Raw genomic sequence first — 17,664 nt, 5'->3', positions numbered from 1 at the left:
GAACAGGGATAGAACATCACCACAGTGTCAGCATGGTGACCTTTTGGTGTGGATGGATGAATTTTTCAGATCCAGAGAACTGATGAAAACATTACCAGAGACACACAGCAGAGGCCTTTATGCAGACACACAATCCCTTGAGACACTGTGATGAGAATGATGAAACATGTCTTCCAAAGCTATTTTTTCACATGGACTTGGAGACTTTCCTCCCTCCATTTCAGGATGAGATTCTGATTATGGAAATCTAGAAGGTTTCAACTGATGTCCAGTTTTTACCAGAAGCAGCAAGGATTTATTTTAGACAGAGTATGACCAATTAGAGAGCGGGAGGATTTGCTGTCATCCCAACCAAGGGCTCAAAGAACCTGGCATACCCCAGTTCAAGCCCCAGGAGGTTTACAGGACTCTTCCGACCCTCTTCTCTTTGCACAGAGAAAGTTCCCTGCCAGCCAGGTTAGCAGCTAAAAAGTTTCCATGTACTTCTTCAGAATGAGGCAGCTACTCTGCTTCCATGCAGGATCAGCTAAAGGTAAATTCAGTCAATCTGCTGCCAGAAAACCAGTTTCTGCAGAACGTACGTCTGCCATGTTGCAGGTATACCTCCCTAGTTAATTATATTCCCCCTTTAAGAATGATTGTCTACTCCCACTTTTGCTACAGAAGATATTTGGGCATGTCAGTGATGTAGGTGTCCAGCCAACCTTTAGTTTCTGCAATTTATGAATCAGTAAAAAGGTTCAGGCATCATAAGTGAGCCTACCAGCATGACCATAAACTTTTCAGGAACTTCAAAGCAGTGGTTGAGGGGGATAAGTAATACTTCTGCTCCACAGACAGTCATTAGAGCTGCTAGATCAAAGCCATCTCAGATTTTTAGAAGTGGGAAGGCATCACAATGCCATGCTGTAGAAGCACTTTTCACTCAACAGATGCTCCACTTGGCCAATGATATCAAGAAGCTTGCAGCTCCACATCAACATCAACGCATCAACAACCACATCTTAAGAGCTTTACAAGGTCACACATAGCAGCAAGGATTTGGGAGACAGATGAGGGCTGCAGACTAGTGTTAAAGGTAAACACAGCATAGCAGGCTTGCAGTCTTTGAGCAAGGGGTACAGGCCAGTCTAAAAGAAAACACATGTCTATCTTGCAGCAGATGGGTGGAGCTTGTGTTTTGGGAAAAGGGACAGACAGAAGATCTTGACAGGCTTAGGTCTTATCCCACTTATGCCACAAGTGCTACAAGATTCTGATATCCCTGAACTGTAGATTTTTATTGACACCTCTCTCTATGGACTGGGCACTCTTTATGTCTAGAAAATACATGGATAAAGGAAAGCTAATGGCCTTCCAATAAATTGTACAATTGGGTTATTATTACTGTTTTGAGTCAGTTTTGTTTAATCATGTACACAACTGCAGGTATTTCAGATACACTCACCTTTTACATTATGAATTTTAAAATGGCATTTTTTTCTCCTACAAATTGCAGTTATAATAGATATGCTCTGGCCAGATATAAAACTGTTCTAGATACCACTAAAAACGGTCATAAGTTTTTAGTACTGAAAAGGGAGTTGGTCCTACATATTATATTGAAAGAACAAGTCAATAACCAGACAGAAAATGAAGCTGACCTCTGGCATTTATAAGCACTGGAAGGTTTTCACAGGTTTGGAAAATAATTTACTCTCTATCGATTAAAGCAGCAGCTAAACATGGATGACTGATCTCATTTTGCCAGATTTCAGTTCACGCTAGGTACAGAGAAATACAGAGGGTACTCTGACACAGTAAATTCAAAGGTTGATACTATCACTACATTATTTAAAACTCCAAGCTGTGAACGGTCATCTTTCAAGCAGACTCTGGGAGTCTTATATCTGAGGTTTGAGGAGGTAGAGTGCTTAATTTCAAAAGTCAAAATCACAATGGTTTTCTGAAACAAACAAACCCAAAATCTCCCAATAAACCTCTCTCAGTAACAACAGCAGAACATTGTCTGAAAGAAAAGTAATCAGATTTCCAGACATACTTTGTAAGTAATCTTGTTTACTGTAATTTTGCAACAGCTTTTATAAATTTTTCATCTGAAATCAGGAAGGCTACTGCTTGTATTCTGACAGGTTGAGATAGCTGAGTAAGTGGAATACATCCCTATGTGGCTGTGTTTGGAAACAGTTAAGAATATATTGCCAAAAAAGACCCCACAAAAAAAAAAAGAAAAAAGAAAAACTCCAACAACAACAAAAAAATCCAAAACTCAGACATCAGTGTGATATATTTTTACAACCAAATAAAACATTAAAATAGAAGGAAAAACTTCCATTGGTTTCAGGGATTTTTTTAAGAAAGCCTAGAACATAAAAACGGCTCATGCTTCACTAATATCCATCTTTTCTTAACAATGTTCAGTCCCACATTCCACGTTTTAAGCTGTTCTTTGAAGTACAAGCAAGAAAGATGAATCGAGAGTTACAGCGAGTCATTTTGGAGTTTTGTTTCCACAACGGGGTTAAGTAATTTCAGTAAAATCTTAACTGCTTTGTACAAAAACTAAAGGAAACAACTGTTAAGAAAGATTTCCTTTAACTTCAAACACACAGCACAGACCTACACAGAACTATCCCATTTCACTTCCATTGCACCTCCTCTAAAAAATTAAATCTTTTGTCAAAACAATCATATACGTATCAGATCTGCAAAATAAAGACAAGGATGTTAATATTGTCTCTCGTGGCTCAGTCACTCCTAACTCCATGCCCCTTTTATATCATCAGACATACACCAAAGAAAAAGACTAAGATTCCGCAGCTATATAAAAAGAGTATTCTTTATTCAGATGCAGGAGAAACAGATCTAAACCTTCAGGAACATTTTAATCACAAACGCAACCAGAGCTGAGTATAATAAAACGCTTTTAGGTGAAACGCCGGGCAGGGCTCCAAAGGATTTTGTCCAACATCCTGTGGCTGGAAGTCCGTACAGGCAAGCTTTCTCTCTGCCTGAAATTACTTTCATCCGTCAACTGGAAACTTTAAGGATGAACCCCACCTCTCTCTCCACTCACCCATCCAGTTGTTAGCCACAAGAAGATAAAGGCTCAGGAAAAAGGTTTTAAAAGCATTTTCTTTCCTTTTCCGGTATGTCTGGAATTCCAGACTGAACTATAAAATTCACTCTTTCTGAAGTAGTAACGCCTGGCAAGACTCAGCCAACTCAATTTTGTTTCCGTAACTTTCAGCAGTCCTTCGATCTGGGCCCAGTGTTATGCCACTGTTGTTACCGTGAAGGATTTATCTCAAGAATAATGAGGTAATACAGAATTATTTACCTCAAAGAAACATACGAAAATAAGTATGTGCTACTTGTAAACAGGCTGTCACTAGTACCATGACCAAAAGGTATGAAATGTCGTGCTAAACACTGTCAAACCCAAGTTCTGCCACCTTGACTGTAGGCGAGTATTGTGTACGTCTCCGCACATAACTATGTCTCAGCTTCAGCATCTGATGGACTTCCAGTTCCATCACTGGCCCCTTCAGCCCTGATGGACAAGCACCCAAGTCAACACACCAGAATGAGATAAGGTGTCGAACCTGTATTTTGTACACAGAGCTCCAAAACGGAAACATTTAAGCATTAAACAACTGAATTATGAGGCCATTACTGGCCTCACATCAGCTCTTTTACAACTGTTCTGTATTTAGTAGGAATGGCACTTCAAACAAATAGCTCAAAATACAAATACCAAAAGGAAATAAACCGCCGATTAACTCTATGTTTAGCTAATCCTGCAAGCATTTCCTGCAGCTTTTAAGACAAAAGTTTGGTCATAACAAGCAAGAAAGCAGGATTCTCCATCTGTTTAAGCCCTGTTCAGTGCACTGCCTCTGGAAGTGAAATCCGTTAGATTATACTAACCTACCTATCCTTGCTCTTAGAGATCCCCAGCTCTATTCAATAAACATTAAGCCTTCCAGAAGACCATTAGAAGATTAAAAAAACACACGCGAACAACAGCCTGAGACCCCTCAAATCCCCGTTCATTACTTCAGAAGTACACAGTAATGCAAACAGCCTGTCTCTAATCATTAACAGCAGGAAAACTCTGAAAGGAGCAAGAATTTTACTGCCCTCTGCAGCTCTTCCTTTGCGTTCAAGGCAAGGGCAAAACGCCACAGCTTTCTGGGCGAGATAAACTGATAGCGGCTGTCACCTGCCGCTGCGACGCCCTGTGCCTCCCAAGGGCTGGCAGCCCCGCACCGGGCACGCAGCAGGGGCGTCCGACCCACCGGGCTTCACCGCCCCCAGAGCCGCGGGCAGCGCTGCCCCGAGGGCTTCCTGGAGAAAATGGGTCAAACACTAGAAAACGGTATTGCGGGGACGGGGGGACACACAGGGCGGGGGGGGCGGACACGACGGGCAAGGACGGAACGGCTCCTGCTCCCCTGCCATGAAAATGTTACTTCAGATACCGGTGCGGACTGCATTCGTGTGCGGCGATGTAAACCCTGCCACTAGCGGGGCCGACACGGCTGCGCTGCCAGTTGGAAGGGAGCAGCGCCAACGAATTAAGTGAATTAAACTCGATGCGCTTGTTGACTCAGTTTCTGCTCCATCAGCCGCGCTGCCGCTGTTCCAGCGCCGCCTCAAAACGTCGGGCTGCAAACTTCGGGCGGGGGGTCCCCGCGCCCCGCCGCCGCCGCCCGCCGCCACCCCGCCGCCGCCCGCCGCCAACTTTCCTCCGCAGGAGCGGCAGCACCGGCGCTCGCCCGGCCCGGCCCGGCCCGGCCCGCCCCGCCCGGCCCCGCTCGGCGGAGGGCGCCCGGTGCGGCGACGGCAGCCGGGCGGGGGCGGCGGGGACGCCGGGCGGCGCGGGTCCCGGACCGGGAGAGCGTCTCTTACCAGCCCGGAGGCGAAGAAGACGGCGAGCAAGGCCAGGCAGGCGCCCATCACGATGAGGAGCAGGAAGACGATGAGCGGGTGCTGCTGGCTCATGCAGTAGTAGGACTCGTAGAGCCAGTCCCGGGAGCGGGACTGCTCGCCGCTCGCCCCGCAGCCGCCGCCGCCCGCCTGCTCTGCCCGCTCCAGCAGGTAGCGGCGTCTCCTCCTCATCATCATCGCTTCTTGCCACATCGGGCAGAGCCCGCGCAACTCCCTCAGCGCCGCCGCCGCCGCCGCTGCTGCAGGAGGCAGCCGGGGAGTGGAGCGGAGCGCGCTCCCGCGCGGGAGGCGGAGAGGAGGAGCCGCGGCGGCGGCGGCGGCATGGTGCGCCGGGCGGCCGAGCCGCGCAGCCAGCCCGGGGCTTGGTGCGCCTCCGGAAGGCACCACCCCGCACGCACATGCCTTGCCCGGCTCCGCAGGCGGTGGGGGCGGGAGCCGCGCTCCTCCTCGCTGGGGAGGGGAGCGGGCGGCCGCCCGGAGCGAGCGCCCAAGGGCGGCGGGAGGCGCCTCCGCCCCGGCGACCGTGAGCGCAGCCCCTGCCCCGCGTCCCTCCGCCCCGGCGCCGGGGGATGCCCGAGGGTCAGGGCCGCCCGCCGCGCCCCGCCGCCCGGCCCCCGCCCGCCTGCAACCGAGAGGCCTCGCCGCCCCCCCGCAGGTGCCTCCCCCGACGGCGCCCAGTGTCGCCACCGCCCCCCGCGGGCCCGGCGCTGCCCGAGGGGAGCCCGCAGCGGGGCCGTGCGGGGCCGCGCCTCCCGGCGCAAGGGGGAGACAGGTCTGAAGATCTCCGTGAAGTGACTCCGGGGAGCAGGGGGCTGGCCGGCGCTCTTTCGCTGGGTGCCTTTCCCGGGGGCTGAATCTGCTCGTTAAAAATCACACCTCGTTTTTTGTCACAACCGGGCATTCACGTTAGGAAGCAGCGTGACACACATTTTCACCAGCTTTCCTTGCACTGAAGGACTTAGTTATTCCTAACAAAGCTGGCACTTGAAACAAACTGGACATGTAACTCACTAAACTTACCATCTGTCATGCACAGCATTTACTGGGTAAAGCTCTGCAAGCACATCCAGGCAGTGCTGCCTCCCCGGCCCACTGCCTCCCTGCATGTCCCTCCCCACAGAACAAATCCCTCGCTGCCCTCTCCGAACCACTTGCTGGCCTCTTTGCCATACCCAGCATCTCCTAGAGGATGCAGGGCAGCCTAAGCTCTCCAGGGAGAGCAAGAGGCCGAAAACAACATGGATGCTACTGGGCCTAAATGTCCCAAGGGTGGCCTCTGGTGACTGGAGTAATGTCAGGAGCAAGAGGGACTTGGGAGTACTACGATACTGCAAAAGGTGAAAAACTGGGGCTACCATAAGCGGTCGTTATGTGATAGATGTAGAGCAGAGGGCTAACCATTAGCCAGGTAGAAAAGAAGGCAAGGTAACCAGAACGATATGGACCAAAACTGCCCCTGTAATGCTGCCTTCTTTCTCTGCCTCTGTTCATGTTTTTATCCAGAAGAAGAAGAGATACATCAACGACCAGTGTAAAAAAGCAGAGAAACCAATTGCACATATAGCTCGGAAGTCCTGTCCATACACTTGCACTTCTTATGTTCTGTGGGTTTGAAACAAGGATGAGGTCTGAGCTTCTCTGCCCCCTGTTGCTCTCAGCTGGCTAGAAGAAGAGCTCCTCAGCTGTCACTTTTCCTTCCCCTGAAGTGCTTGCTGGGGCAGGAAGAACACAGAGGAGGAAGAATTGGAAAGTTACAACTTCACCCACTGTTCTGGGAGAGAGAGGGCGAAAAACTCTCAGAAGCAGCAGTGATGAGATTGAAGGATGAACACAAATGTATGTGGGGAGAACATTCTGGCAGAATTAATTGCCGGGAAGGAGCTGGTAGAGGTGGGTGTGAGAATTTTTGCAACATGAAAAGGCTTCACTTGCAGTCACTTCAGAAACTGTGGAGCTGGCCACCCTCACTGTCACACACACATATGCAGTGGGATAAGCAAGGGGAGTTTAAAAAAAATCAAGAGATAAACCAGAATTACAACATTAAATTTCTTTTAAAAGCAGATTGTAATATTTGGGTTTTGAAAGCATCTGAATTTTCATCTGAGGAGAAGGACTTGGGGGTGCTGGTGAATGAGAAGCTCAACATGGCCCTGCAATGTGCACTTGCCGCCCAGAAAACCAACAGAATCCTGGGCTGCATAAAAAGAAGCATGACAGGCAGGTAGAAGGAGGTGATTCTCCCCCTCTACTCCACTCCAACATAAGAAGGGCATGGACCTGTTGGAGCAACTCCAGAGGAGGGCCACGAAGATGATCAGAGGGCCGGAGCACCTGCCCTAAGACAGACTGAAAGAGTTGGGGTTGTTCAGCCTGAAGAAGAAAAGGCTCCAGGAAGACCTTATTGCAGCCTTCCAGTACCTAACAGGGCCCACAAGAAAGCTGGAGAAGGACTTTTTACAAGGGCAATTAGTGACAGGACAAGAGGGAATAGCTTTAAACTGAAAGATAATGAATTTAGATTAGATACTAGGAAAAATTATTTACTGTGAGGGTGGCAAGACACTGGAACAGGTTGGCCAGAGAAGTTGCAGATGCCCCATCCCTGGAAGTGTTCAAGGCCAGATTGGATGGGGCTTTGAGTGACCTGGTCTAGTGGAAGTTGTCCCTGCTCATGGCAGGGGGTTTGGAACTAGGTGATCTTTAAGGTGTCTTCCAACCCAAACCAGTCTATGATTCTATGATCTCTCAAGGGTAGGAAGACCAGTATCACATACATAATTATGTAAAATACAAGTATAATTACATGATTCTGTTACTCACACAAGTGTAAAAGATGTGAACAGACAATGTGAAGTGTATTCTCTGCTTCATGTATACAACAACCATCCCCCCCAAAGTACTTGAATGTTAATACAGATGGCGGTACTGGTTGCCTTTCTTCCCAATGGTTCTGCTTTAATAACTTTCCACTACTTTCCACTTCTCTGAACTTGAACAGAAAAGGCCATTCCAAAGAGTTTATTATGAAGATCATGCCATTTGTTTGTTATTTCACTAAGATCTTACACATGTAACAGATAATTCCTCATTATATTAATCTCATCCGGTTTCTCAGGAAATAAAATTATAAATCCAGAACAAAATCAGAATTAACCCAAAGGTTGCCCAGTGGTACCTCATGCCTTTCCAGAGCAATGAGTTCAGCGTAACTCTCTTCTGAAAGACCAGACATAAGGTGCTTCAACAGCTGAGCAAGGAGTACCCAGTTATATTTCCATTTGACACTGTTTTCTTGCCCACCTGATGGACTCAACCACTCTGCTTTCCCTCTCCAGACTAGGTGCCTGCATCTTTCAATTTGTTCTTCAAACTTTCAGGTAGGAATGTCCCACAACTTAATGTTTAAACCTAAACCCTCATCAGTCCTTAAAGCAGATCAGTAGTTAGAGGCAAAGGTCCAGTGAAAAAAAATACTATGCTGTCATGCATGACTGCAACATTATATATATGTGAACAAGGTAATTAAAACTGCACAGTACCTAAATCTGAATTTAACCTTCTAATTTGAATGCTCTACTTTTTAACTAACATATTAAAGGGTTTTTTTTTCCTCCAGGATACATTTAATTAAATGAACATTATTACCATCAAATGACAATTATGTCATTGCTGAAGTTGAAATGCCATATGTTTTTAGAGACCAATTTCCCTAGGTAGCCTAAAATATACATCCTTACTTGTCTCAGCCTGAAAGTTTGCTGTGCCTTAGGGAAAAGGAAGGTACAGTGAATTTTATAACCTGGGGTTGAAAAACAAAGGACTTTCAGTAAAAAAGCTATCCATGTATTACACCTTATTTCTCTAATAGGGAAAAAACCCAAAGCTAGCACATAAGACTGTCAGAAAATATCTACTGTGTACCCTTGGGAATCCAACAACGTCAAAGAATTTGCTCCTTAAGCAGCTGGTGTCTGAGCATGTGCTGTACCCTCTGGAGAAGCAAACCAACACAGAACCAAAAGTTGAGGTCTGCAGTTGCTTGTCAAAGTAACCATGTGCCAGAGGCATTACACTCTCCAGTAGCAGACCGATTAACCTAGAGAACTTCTGTCTGGACTGTCTCCAGAGGTACCTTCCAGCCTCAATTGTTCCGTGATTCTGCAATATCACAGCTCATTACTAGTATCAAGGGATCTGTAATAGGTGCTAGGGAGAGAGCTAAACAGAAACAGGAGGCACAGGAGAACGTCCTGTTCCCTATATCACTCTCTTTGCCACTCAGGCTCGATCAGTCTCCATCCCCTCTTTCCTTTATTTTCCCTTCCTTGTTGTCTTCTCCTGCATGGGCATTCTGGTTAGGGATACAGACTAGACAGCAGAAGAAGAGAAACAGATCCTTTGCCCTCATCTACTCTGTTCAGCTCTAGGACATAGCTAGCCACAGGAAGTAAATCGCAAGGAACGGATGCTGAATCTTACAGTTCTGCAACATAGGAAGCACTCAAAAGAGCCATAGCAGCTGGCCTGAGCAAAATACGCTACTCACAAGTCAGATTCCCTCCCTCAGCAGCTGGCTAGAAGAGCAAACGCATCACAATAGTCCTGATATTGTACTGCCACTGCCCACATGCATCAGGCTATCTTATGCTGAGCTGCAATGGCAGGGCAAGTTGCCCTGCCAGTAAAATTACACACAGTCACTGGCTGAACCACACTTCCAGAGCTTGGCTGTGGGAGCATGGCCAGAGACAGGTCAACAAGCCCTGCTTAGTGCTGCAGAGTCCTGGGGACACCACCTGATGAGCCATAAAAGCAATACATCTGGCTTGTCCACAATTGTAGAAGGCTGGGATTAAATTTTGTGCAGGGACCCTGACACTCACAGTGACCCTGAAACCCATAGGCTGAGAAATAGTAAATCTACATGGGCAATTACTTAACAACACTAATTCTCCATCAGGGATACACAACTTTTTCTTACTGTTTAATGCTGAAGACTGTAAATTTTTGCTGAATGTTTCTGGATTCATTTTACTGAGGTCAGTTATCAGGACTTGCTCTTTCAACCCTTATAACTGCAGCTATGCGCTACTGTTGCTCTTCAGAAAATAATGACAGAATTTCCTACAGAAATAGATTTGATTTCACACATCTGGAACCTGGTGAAATTCACTTTTGATTTAGATACAGACTGGCTTGAGGCGTTTAATATTATTATTTAAGGTGCTAAATTACAGTCTCACTGATCTATCATTTCTTGTGTTCTTGTACTTTTCTTCCTCTCCCTTTCTGAAGCTAGTATGTAAATTTGGGTTTCTCTCAGCATCCATAAATTTTTAAGGGTAATTACTAATAAATTCTGAGGTTACTGAAGGAACTACTCGAGAGCCAGATGAACTGAAAATACTCCATTAATCTCCCTTCTTCTTTGTTTTCATCACAGATGGCAACTACATCAGTCATCTAACCATAGATAACCTTTTAAATAAAGATTGAAGCAAAACAGACATCAGTATTTTAAATGTTTTGGTACCATCTGGCATTAGCTGAATAGTTGGTCAACTATTCACACAGCCTACTTTCAAAAAGCATGGGATAAATAGATAATTAGCCAGAAGTGCACTAGTTTTCTCTCTGTTCCTTGCTCTTTCTTATTTTGCTCATGCTGTTCTTTATACTCACTGGTATAATTTGACTTAGTTTCCACATGCTATATCATACCATACCTTTCCAGTTTCAAGATATTAACCTCCAATTACATACTTCCTCATCTTTCATATTGGGACATTTTGTCTTTGTGGAAACTTACAAGTTTTACTTAGGAAACCGTCTAATCTTCCAGATAAACTGCTTCCAGGTAGGAGATCCAGGGAAGGTGGGAGGAAAGGAATAAACTTTTAAAAATTTAAAACTGATCAGGCAAGTTTTTCAAAAAATCCAGATTAACTGGACAAACACCAGTACTGTAGGCAGCTCAGGAAAAACCTGTTCAATATACGACTACAGTCAAAACACTTTACAGCATTAGAATGCATAAAGAATAGGATGATGAATAATTTAGAACAGACAATAATGCCTTTATATTGATCAATCATACAGCTTCATCTTGAGTCATATTACCCTACTTACCCAATCTCATAAAAAAGGCTGCAGAACTAGAGCCAGAGTCTTCAGAATACAAGTAATAAGAAAAATTAAACAAAAAAAAATCAAGGAAGAGTTTCTTCTATTTAGCCAGTGTATAGGACTGTTATCCACAGAAATGAAAACATACAAGGGAAAACAGCAAATGCATATAACATAACCTGAAAACTTCAGAAAAGACTGCTTGGAATTTTCTATTTTCCATATCTTGTTTTTAATAAAAAAGACAGAGTGAAAATTAGAGGAATTAAATGCAAAATTAGTGAGTGGGATATGTTATTTCACCCAGCCTGTAGTAAATCTTTGGAACTCTGTGATGGGAAGCTTTTAAGAACAAGAATTTATTAGGGTGACAAAATGGATTTGGGTTTATGATTGTCAAAATAAGTCTGATAATCACCCATAATAACATAAATTATGAGGAATATTGATCCTGTCGCTTCATGAGTAACGTCAGCGCAAGGCAGGAGGTACAGACATGAGACAAAAATATGAAAGGCGGATAATGTCACAATGGGTTTTTTGCATCTTCCACTGCATCGTAATGTCGATTTTTTTTCCCAGGGACAGGTTATTGGACTGGATTATTCTTTATTCTCATTTATTTGGGGCAAATGTGTCCCTATCATTTAAATTTATTTAAAAAGATACTGTTTCGTCAATACAGGGCAAGACCATTGATGCAAAGACAGTGACTCACACAACACAATCTACATATTCTCCCTGCAAAAAGGAAGGCATATATGTGGTAAAATTGTTTTCTTTGTAGATATTTTATTATGATCTTTACTCCATCTACACAATCCGTGAAAGAAAAACTGTAACCGTGCAACCCTTCAAATTTATTGCAATGATCAAATCTTATAGGTGGCATTTACTGACCTATACAGGTTAATCAGGTTAGCCCATACTACAGAACAGAAACATAAAACTAAATATAAAACCAACAGTTAAAATAAACACATGTAGCTACAGTCATATAAAAGAAAACCAAATTCATATGTATCTAAAAAGACATTTTTGCAAAATCTCTGGTTTTGTTTCAGTTTTTCCCCCAGTAGCTATCATAGCTATTTTAAAGGAAAGTCCTTCCTAACAGAGGCTGCAAACGACAGTGCAAATTAAAAGTACAATCCTGCAAAATTCAAGACATAATCACAGTTCTGAAAATACTTAAAAGCAAATAAAAGTCTACCTCCAGGATTGCTGTGAGACTTTTTGAAAAGTCAGACTTAACCAGTGAAATAAGATTTTGCAAGATGGAAGGACCAGTATTTTTCCTAAATTAAATATTTCCTGCTCTTAATTTTGTAGTCTTCTTGGCTCCAAGAAAATCAATCTGGGCTCATGTTTTTATAATTATTTTGTTATTATTTATTTAATAGCTATCAGTTACTATTTTGCTTAGACCAAGAAAGGGATACTCTAGGAAATGTTATCAACAAGTTAATATTTAAATTGAGTTGGACTTAAGCACTAAAGTACAGAAGAGTGTGGATCAGGATGAGATTTGGACCTCAGGTAAATTTTGTCCATAATTTTCCCACTTGCCAGAGCTATACTGTCTCTCCTCTCCTGCAGAGGTCCTGCATTTCTTCCTTTCCTTCTCCATAGGTTCAGCATGTTCCGACAGAGAAATGCCACATGCTCCCTTCAGCAATGGAGCTGGCACTGCTTGCTTTCAAGCAGACCTCTGCTGAGCTGCTTAGTGACCTTAGTGAAAACATGTTAACCACAGATGGCTTCCAGAATCACATGAAGCACTATGATGTAATGGTTTCAGCTGCATATTTGATAAGAGCACCCAGCTGATAGCAGAAAGTTGTAAGAATTGGTAATGTTTCAGGACCCAAGTTTGAGGAGATCTTCCAAGAGCAATGGATCCCATGATTTTGGAGAAAGTGTTATTTCTGGAGCAAGGCATGAGGGACTGAATTGCTACTGAGGACAAGAAACCACTCTGGCCATGAAAACCAGTGGTATTGGATGAGTGATAGACCAGGGTGCTGGTGTTTGGGAGGCTGGAGAGATTTACTGAAGGGAGGCTTTGGATCACTGGGCAGAGTCAGGTCCTGGCACAGTGTCACACCTTAAGCATAGAGACTGTGGGTTGAAAGCACAGCTTAATCCTACTGCACACCCCCTCCCCGCAGAGGAATGGGAACTGTAGAGTAAATGTCATTGGCAAATGCTGCCCAGCCTTTTGCCTTGCTGGTGAGGTCTACTTCACATTGGGAAAGCTCCTCTACAGAATGTGTGGACTACCCAGTCTTGCAGTTTTGGAGGAAAGGTATTGATACTAATCAACAAAATATTCCAACTTCAGAAGTTTTCTTCAAACCAGCTGATTGATATACAACTGGGTACCCCTGAGGGGTATTTGGAACAGAAGGTTATAAATGGCTGCTATAGCAATCTCTCAGATATTTGAGTACCACCTTGTCACTAAGAGTCCTTGTGTAATTTTTTCCATTTTTTGAGATAAGGATTTCAAAAACTAAAGTACCAGAGACCTATCCATTTCACAGGGGCTTTCTGTCTCCTTAGGACTGGACGAAAATTCACAGAATCACAGAATAGTTCAGGCTGGAAGGAACTTGTGACAATTGTCTAGTCCAAACCTCTGCTCAAAGCAGAGTCATCCAGAGCAGGTTGCTTAGGACCAGGTGCAGTTGACTTTTGAATACCTCCAAGGAGGGAGACTCCACAACTGCTCTGGGCAACCTGTTCCAATGTTTGATCTCTGTTACAGTAAAATAAATCTTTCTAAACAGAATTTTTTGTCTTACATTTTGTGCCCATTACCTTTTGTCTTTTCACTGAGCAGCACTGAATAGAGCCTGTCTCCATCTTCTCTGCTGCCTGCCCTCATCAGGTATCTACAAAAACTGGTAAGATCCCCCTTGAACCTTCCCTTCTCCTAGCTAAACAGTTTTGACCTTCCCTCATAAGACAGATCCTCCATTTGCTTAATCAGTTTCATGACCCTACATTGGACTATGTACATGCCAGTATGTCCATGTCTCTGTTGTACTGAGAAGCAGTGCTGAGAAGAGGGCAAGAATCATCTCCCTCAGTCTGCTGGGAACTCTTTTCCTAGTGCAGCCCATTAGGCTGTTTGCCTTCTTTGCCGCAAGGGCCCATTGATATCTCAGGTTCAACTTGCCCACCATGACCCACCCTGGTCCTTTTCTACCAAGCTGCTTTCCAGACATCTCATATTACCAGATATCAGGTAAAGACCTACATGTTCTTAAATCCTGTTGTGCCCTCATATGTATTGTTATTGATTTTTAGTATAATGGTAGGATTAAAAAGAATTGGTTTGCAAATCCAAGTATTTCCAATGTATTTTTTTTTTTAATTTTAATTCCTGAGCCTTTATTAGCTATGTTTACTAAATGTCACATATGTTTTACCTCAAATTGCTTGAAAATATTCCCAAGTTTCTAAAGTGTTTTGTGATCTGTAGGAACCAAAAACACCCCCAAAATAATAACATTCTTTCCTACTTATATAAGGTTGAAATATTTCCACAGGGTTTTTCAGCAAACGCTTAGTGTAACACAGTGCATTTCTATACCTTGTCAGTATACAGTACATAAATGGCACAAGGTTCATCTGACCAGCACTAATTATTTTTTTTTAAGATACACGTATTCATCAGTTAGTAACTGATTTTGCTACTGTGCATATTTTTATTCAATATAGGTCTCCGTTATAATGATCAAAGATTCTTGTTTAATAGACAGCCATATAGGACTTACATGACTGTACTAAGTGATATGTTAAAATATAATGGTCAATCTCACAGCCATAAGAAAGCATCCAGTACATGAGATTTTTAGGTTAACAACAAAGTAACTCCTTGATCATGCATTTTATACCAATACTGTCAGTCTCATGCTTCTCAGATGTATGTTTTATGAGTTATTTGCATTGTTACTGGGAAACCACCCATGCTAATTTGAAACAACCACTTAATGAACGGCTCTTGAAGCCATGCCGATTAGGTGAGCGTTAGACTATTGCAATTGCATTATACTTATTACAGTAAATTATATGTATTAACTGTCACTATACTAGTATGATAGAATACTTCACCACCCCATTTTCACTTTTAGGGCACAACCAGTGATTCTTGAACCAAAAACTTATAGACTTTTATGTATAAGGTAATTATAAATAATACACAGAAGGGAAAAAAACCCTAGCAATTATGTTAATATGTGTGTTCATGTATCAATATCCCCACACCCACACCTTAATTACCCTGCACGGTTCCAATCTCAAAAAAAAAAAAAAGTTTTGAACATGAAAAGATATGGAAAAGGATGATGATCCCAGCTGGAGGAGAGACTTAATGGAACAGGACTCTGTTCAAAATAGGACATGTCATCCCAATCTGATTGAAATTTATAAAATACAAAAGCTGTAAGGGCAATGAGTAGAGAACAGCCATTCATTATTCTGTGTTATGCAAAAACTAATGCACACCTGGTAAAACTGTCATAAGGCAGGCTTAAAGGAAAGAAGCATTTGTTTTTAGAACAAAAAGATCCCACAACATAATTAAATTGTGGTATTCACTGCTAGTCACTGTTACGGAAAACGAGTTTAAATTAATTTTAAAATAACTAGAAAAAAATCAAGGAATTAGTTAATCAAGGGCTATTAAAAATTACAATCAGAATAGAAGATCTTGCTAGCGAAGACCTGAAGAGGTTGATCCATTGGAAACTCAGTAGTTAAACCAAAGGGAATATGATCCTATGAAGACAAGTTGAGAGATTTGGGGTTGTTCAGCTTAGAGAAGAAAAGACTCCAGGAAGGCCTTATTGCAGCCTTCCAGTACCTAACAGGGGCCTACAGGAAAGCTGGAGAAGGACTTTTTACAAGGGTCTGTAGTGACAGGACAAGGAATAATGGTTTTAAACTAAAAGAGGGTAGATTTAATTAGATATTAGGAAGAAATTCTTTACTATGAGGATGGTAAGACACAGGAACAGGTTGCCCAGAGAAGCTGTGGATGCCCCATCCCTGGAAGTGTTCAGGCCAGGCTGGATGGGGCTTTGAGTGACCTGGTCTAGTGGAAGGTGCCCCTGCCTATGGCAGGGGGTTTGGAACTAGATGAAATTTGAGGTCCTTTCCAACCCAAACCATTCTATGATTCTATACGTGTCCTCTTCTTATGTGCCTTCTATAACCTTCTCTACCAATAGGCAGGAGCTTGTGCAGGACAGTATGGACAGTCGTACAATTTTTATTCTTGTGGGAAAGAGGTGAGAATTAGTTATAGTTAATTGCAGGTCCCATTATGTCATTTCTCTATTTTATTAAGTTCTATTTCATTATAAGCACCTAACATCCTATCTGCTGTATGGAGTTAAATTAAGTTTTCATGTAGGTCTCCACCACAAAAAAAAGCCCACTTTTCTTTTGATCATGAAAGTGTAAATTCTTTGTGAAGTCAGTAGTTCAGCTATTGGAATGATTTTTCACTAGCAATGTGTTTTCTTACATGTGCATTCATAAGTGTGTGATCACCCATTAGTGGGGTTGTGGGCCATATACTTACTGGTTCAAAGCAACATAGCATCTAAACTTCATATGCAGCTAAAGGTAACAAAATAAACGGGAAAAAAAAAAAAGTGATTGGTAGACAAATATTCCAAGGATGTAAAATATAGACAGGACTATACCAAGTACTGAGGCTTTGGAAAGGAAATGAAATTTATAGAGCAAGTCACTACTTTTAACTTTAAATATAGGGTAGAAAAAGTCACAGAATAAATAAATAAGTAGACTCAAGAATAAAGAACGAGCAACAGCTTGATGACAGCTACAGGAAACCAGTTAAGGATCAATATAAAACTTGGAACATTTGTCCAAAGTCCATCATCAGTCTCCTGCTAAGTGGTAAAGTCAAAAGAGATCAACAGACTGATGAAGAAATAAAAGAGAACGCTTATGTGATTTGGTAGATAATACTCAAAGACAGCTGTGACAGGGGTGTAGGAGTATTTTGGAAAGTTATCAACATATAGAGAACAGGATAAGAATTATAGGGTACTTCAATGAAGAATAAAATTAGTATAAAATCTGGTTACAAAGAATATCCAATTATAAAACAATTAAGAGAGTACTTTAAATATGTCCTTTAACAAAAACAAAACAAAAAATCCCAAACAAAAACACAACAAAAAACCACCACCAACAACAAAAAACACCTGAACCCAAAACCTGGTCATTTTCTAGGCAGCTGATACACTTAGAGAAGAGTAAAATTTTTAACTGTAAGTTTAACTACAAGTACATAATTCCCAGGAGCAAAGCATGATGTGTTCATAATTGTCATGCTGAAATACAAAAAGCAAGAGCAAAAAAATCTAACACAATCTTATTTATTTAATTCATAAACTGATTGTGTTGGTCTGCAAATGTGAAAATATCAAAAGGAATGGAGAATGAACAATTTAAAAAAAGAAGAAAACCTTTTGCACTGACTCCTAGCTCACAGGCTATGAAATCCTGGTTTTGCTATTGTACTGTAGATTTATGTTT

The 17,664-nt window shown here is 42.7% G+C and overlaps 1 protein-coding gene across 2 annotated transcripts in view; it reads right to left on the bottom strand.

The window, feature by feature from the left end:
• ADCY2 (adenylate cyclase 2) overlaps positions 1 to 5,481 on the bottom strand; it is a 224,907-nt gene extending 219,426 nt beyond the window's left edge. The window contains exon 1 of one of the 2 annotated variants that reach the window (XM_056332859.1): positions 4,915 to 5,481. In XM_056332859.1, coding sequence (XP_056188834.1) covers positions 4,915 to 5,145 — 231 coding nt within the window. In that variant the 5' untranslated portion in view covers positions 5,146 to 5,481. The remainder of the gene's footprint in view (positions 1 to 4,914) is intronic. The other variant, XM_056332858.1, reaches the window with a different exon arrangement.
• Between the last annotated feature and the right edge of the window lie 12,183 nt (positions 5,482 to 17,664).

This window comes from Falco biarmicus, chromosome 3, assembly GCF_023638135.1.
Source record: "Falco biarmicus isolate bFalBia1 chromosome 3, bFalBia1.pri, whole genome shotgun sequence".
NCBI lineage: Eukaryota > Metazoa > Chordata > Aves > Falconiformes > Falconidae > Falco > Falco biarmicus.
This window is presented reverse-complemented; position numbering and strand designations above follow the sequence as displayed.